This window comes from Octopus bimaculoides, chromosome 3 (assembly GCF_001194135.2).
Source record: "Octopus bimaculoides isolate UCB-OBI-ISO-001 chromosome 3, ASM119413v2, whole genome shotgun sequence".
NCBI lineage: Eukaryota > Metazoa > Mollusca > Cephalopoda > Octopoda > Octopodidae > Octopus > Octopus bimaculoides.
This window is the reverse complement of record NC_068983.1, coordinates 123,344,979-123,348,735: the sequence shown is the minus strand read 5'-3', so window position 1 is coordinate 123,348,735 and position 3,757 is coordinate 123,344,979. Positions and strand designations below refer to the sequence as shown.

Genomic DNA, 3,757 nt, shown 5'->3' with positions numbered 1-3,757 from the left:
TGCACTAAGAATAAGGACAAGGTAAAATTACTACCTGTTTTTATAGCAAGTTGAAGCAGGTAGTTTATTCCATCCCCCTCCAACTTTTAGTTCATGCAATTGAAAAAAACTGAATTATTTATGGGATGACCCAATGTATACTTTAACCAATGTTGGTTTTTCTGTAATTATCATTTAACTAGTGTACCTTGCTGACGAAGGAAGGATCCATTTGAATTAATCCAGAAATCGGTCAGATTCGAGGATAATGGGATTTTAAAAAATTTCTGTTAGCTTGCTTTCCTTGATTCAACACGCTGTATATTTATAGTGAAATATTGTATGTGGTTAGACGATACAAAGTTTATTTTTTCGGCATATTGGCATAGAAATTTTTTCTTTTGATCTTATTTATAATTGCTTATAATTTTCACCTTAAAAGGTATTTTAATATGCTGGCCACTGATAAAAAATTTTTTTGAAAAAAATGTTATCCTTATATTAGAAGTACATAATATATATATATGTGTGTGTATACATGTATATATGTGAGATAATAGTTTCAGTATTAATAGTGAAAGTACTAAACTGAAAGTATTATCTCACATTACAATAGAGATGTTATTGTTTCTCTTTTGCAAAAAAATTTTTTATCAGTGGCCATACTGAAATACTGTAAGTGATAAGAGATTGCTCTGGGCTCACATTAGGCAAGAAGTTCAAAAATTGTTTGATCCATGACACTGCATGGACCCTAAATAAGGCCTGTGTAAAATTTGAATGAAATTGGTTGGGTAGTTCTCGAGTTTTAGTGATGCACACATACAGACAGACACACATTCTCAGTTTTATATATATAGATGAAATGACAAATCTTGAGTTTTAATAGAGATGAAATGTCTTTTACTGTTATTGTGAAATAGAGCTGCAAATTTCCTCTTTTAGCATCATAATTAGTAGTAATCTCATGACATCCCTGTCTAGTCTGTTTAGTATTCCCATTCAATAATCCAGTTTTATATACTGTGTTATAAATGTACATTTGAGCAAATAGTGGTTCCTGATTGGAGGATGCAATTAAATGTGAAAGTTATTTATGGACGGCCCAACCATATATGTGTATACACTCCTAGTCTATTTGTATTTTGATCTTTAGTACCTGTGACATGTGATTATAGGAATTATAAGCTCTAATGTTAGGTCTGAATTTGACAATTAATTGAAATTAAGAGTTTGTTAAGCTCAGGGGAATAAGCATGGGGAATGGATAGCATCTGTCCATTACCATAGCACAATTTGATCTGAAATTATGTTATCTCTTAAATGCCTTTCATTTATCATTCATCTTTTTCCTCAAATTCTATCATCTCTTTCATTTCAAGACTCTTGTCTTTAAATTAAGTAACATCACTATATATCTTTTTTTTTTTTTTTCATTATTATTTTTTTTTTTAGGAAATAGAAGACCTTGGAAAAGAATATTATTGTATGGACCACCAGGAACTGGAAAATCTCGTTTGGCACTTGCCCTTTCTTCAGCAATAACCTCTACATTTTATTCCATATCGAGTGCTAATCTCCTTTCAAGTTGGGTTGGAGAAAGTGAAAAGTAAGTTTTAGTTTGTATGTCCTTAAAGAAAGAATTAGAATATTAAACAAATAGCTTAACTATAGAAATCATAAAATCTCAGACAAATCAGTCTTTTGAATTCAGTATTTAAATTTTCATTAAATGTGGTTTCTATATTAGCATTGATACTCATTTCAATAAGACACCATGTATTTGCAAAGATAATCTATCAAATGGGTATCTATTATTCCTTATTCTCATTTATGCAGAAATGTTAAATTGCTTGGGATTTTATATGTTAATTGACAAATGCTAAAATTTTAGTAATTGATTTATTGTAGAATAGCAGAGATACCCGGCATTGCCTGGGATTAAAATGGTATAGTTTGTATATATATCATGTTGAAACAGGTGATATGGGAAAGTGCAGTATTGATGACAAAACATTTGTGGAGTAAACAATGGTGTAATTCGACTAAGCGACATGTAATACATCCGTTTGGAAGATTCCATGCCCTAACCTATCACTGATATGTGTGTCTGTTCAAGTTGTATATATAACTGTTACTCCGTCGAAGGTGTATATATATATATATATATATATATATATATATATATATATGTTCCAAGAACACAATCTCAGGTCAAGTCACTTGCTATGCAAGTACATCTCTGTAAATAGATTATCTCTATGAAATGTTATATTGTTTTAATCGAAATGAAAATAAAATTTTGTATTGACACTGACCAGCCCTTACATACATATTGAATGTTTAATAACGTACCTAACACGAAAAGACACACACACACTGTGAGACATAAACACACTCACACACTCACACACTCACACATCATTGTGGTTAGAATTAAAAGTAAAAGTATAAAAGTGAAACATATAGTGTTTAATAACATACTTAACGCGCATAGACACACATACACTGTGAGACATACACATTCATATACTCATACACACATTCACAGACAGATACACAGTCATATACAAAATGTGATGTCGTTATCGTGGTTAGAATTAAAAGTACAAGGATAAAAGTGAAACAATATATCACATTACAATATAGATGTTATTCTTTCACTTTTATTGTTTGAGTTTTGGCATGTAATATAGAACCAGTGCAAATTTTGCATTGTTTAATCCCAAAAAATGACATGTTGACACTCACGGGGTCTGATAGTATTACCATGTAAAATTTGATTTGATTTGCTTGAGCCATTTGAGAATGTATTGGGAATAGACAGAGAAACAAAGGATTTTATATATATATATATATATATATATATAGATGTTAATTATATTTTTAAGCTATACTATTCATCATCATCCTTCCTTGTGTCTGTTGTGTATCTATATCCTTAGTTATTATTTCTGTTGTAAATTAGTTTCTCAATGTTCCATACTAAATTCTGGCTTATGATGCTTTTTCCATTCTTATATTTCCTAGATCTATTAAAGAACTTTTCCAACACGCCTGTAAAAACAAATCCAAATCAGTAAGTATTGTCAGATGTTTGTAGATTTGACAGAGCTTTTGCTAGACTTGTGTTTTGTGATTTAGTTGTTGTTTTTATTTGATTAACTTAGTTTGTTAGTATTCTAGCTCCATTTGTAATATAAAAGTACTTTTCATCCAGTTTCAGATAAATCTTTACTGTCTACAGTATATATTATAGTTTTTAATCAGTAGAAATATAAATTAAACATTTTATTAAACTTGGCAAAAACTCAGCTCATTTGGTTGGCTGTGGCCATGAATGACTCTCATCTATAATATTTTGGTAAAAAAAATCTTATCTCCCAATTTACTGCACTTAAAACATGGTCAGGTGAAAATGAACACACTTTACTACTAGGAATATAATACAAAGTGAATGGAAGGTAACACAACAGTCTCATCTGACTAATGTTATCTCCAAATTCAAAGAGGTTAATTATAGTTTACTTTTACTCTTTTACTTGTTTCAGTCATTTGACTGTGGCCATGCTGGAGCACCACCTTTATAGTCGAGCAAATCGACTCCAGAGCTTATTCTTTGTAAGCCTAGTACTTACTCTATCGGTCTCTTTTGCCGAACCGCTAAGTTACAGGGGACGTAAACACACCAGCATCAGTTGTCAAGCGATGCTGGGGGGACAAACAGACACACAAACATACACACACACACACACACACACACACACACACACACACA

The 3,757-nt window shown here is 31.1% G+C and overlaps 1 protein-coding gene across 1 annotated transcript in view; it reads left to right on the top strand.

The window, feature by feature from the left end:
* The window catches only part of LOC106881709 (uncharacterized), a 19,775-nt gene that overhangs the window by 6,259 nt on the left and 9,759 nt on the right, over positions 1-3,757 (top strand). Inside the window, exons 4-5 of the mRNA XM_014932181.2 lie at positions 1,435-1,588; positions 3,010-3,058. Coding sequence (XP_014787667.2) covers positions 1,435-1,588; positions 3,010-3,058 — 203 coding nt within the window. The remainder of the gene's footprint in view (positions 1-1,434; positions 1,589-3,009; positions 3,059-3,757) is intronic.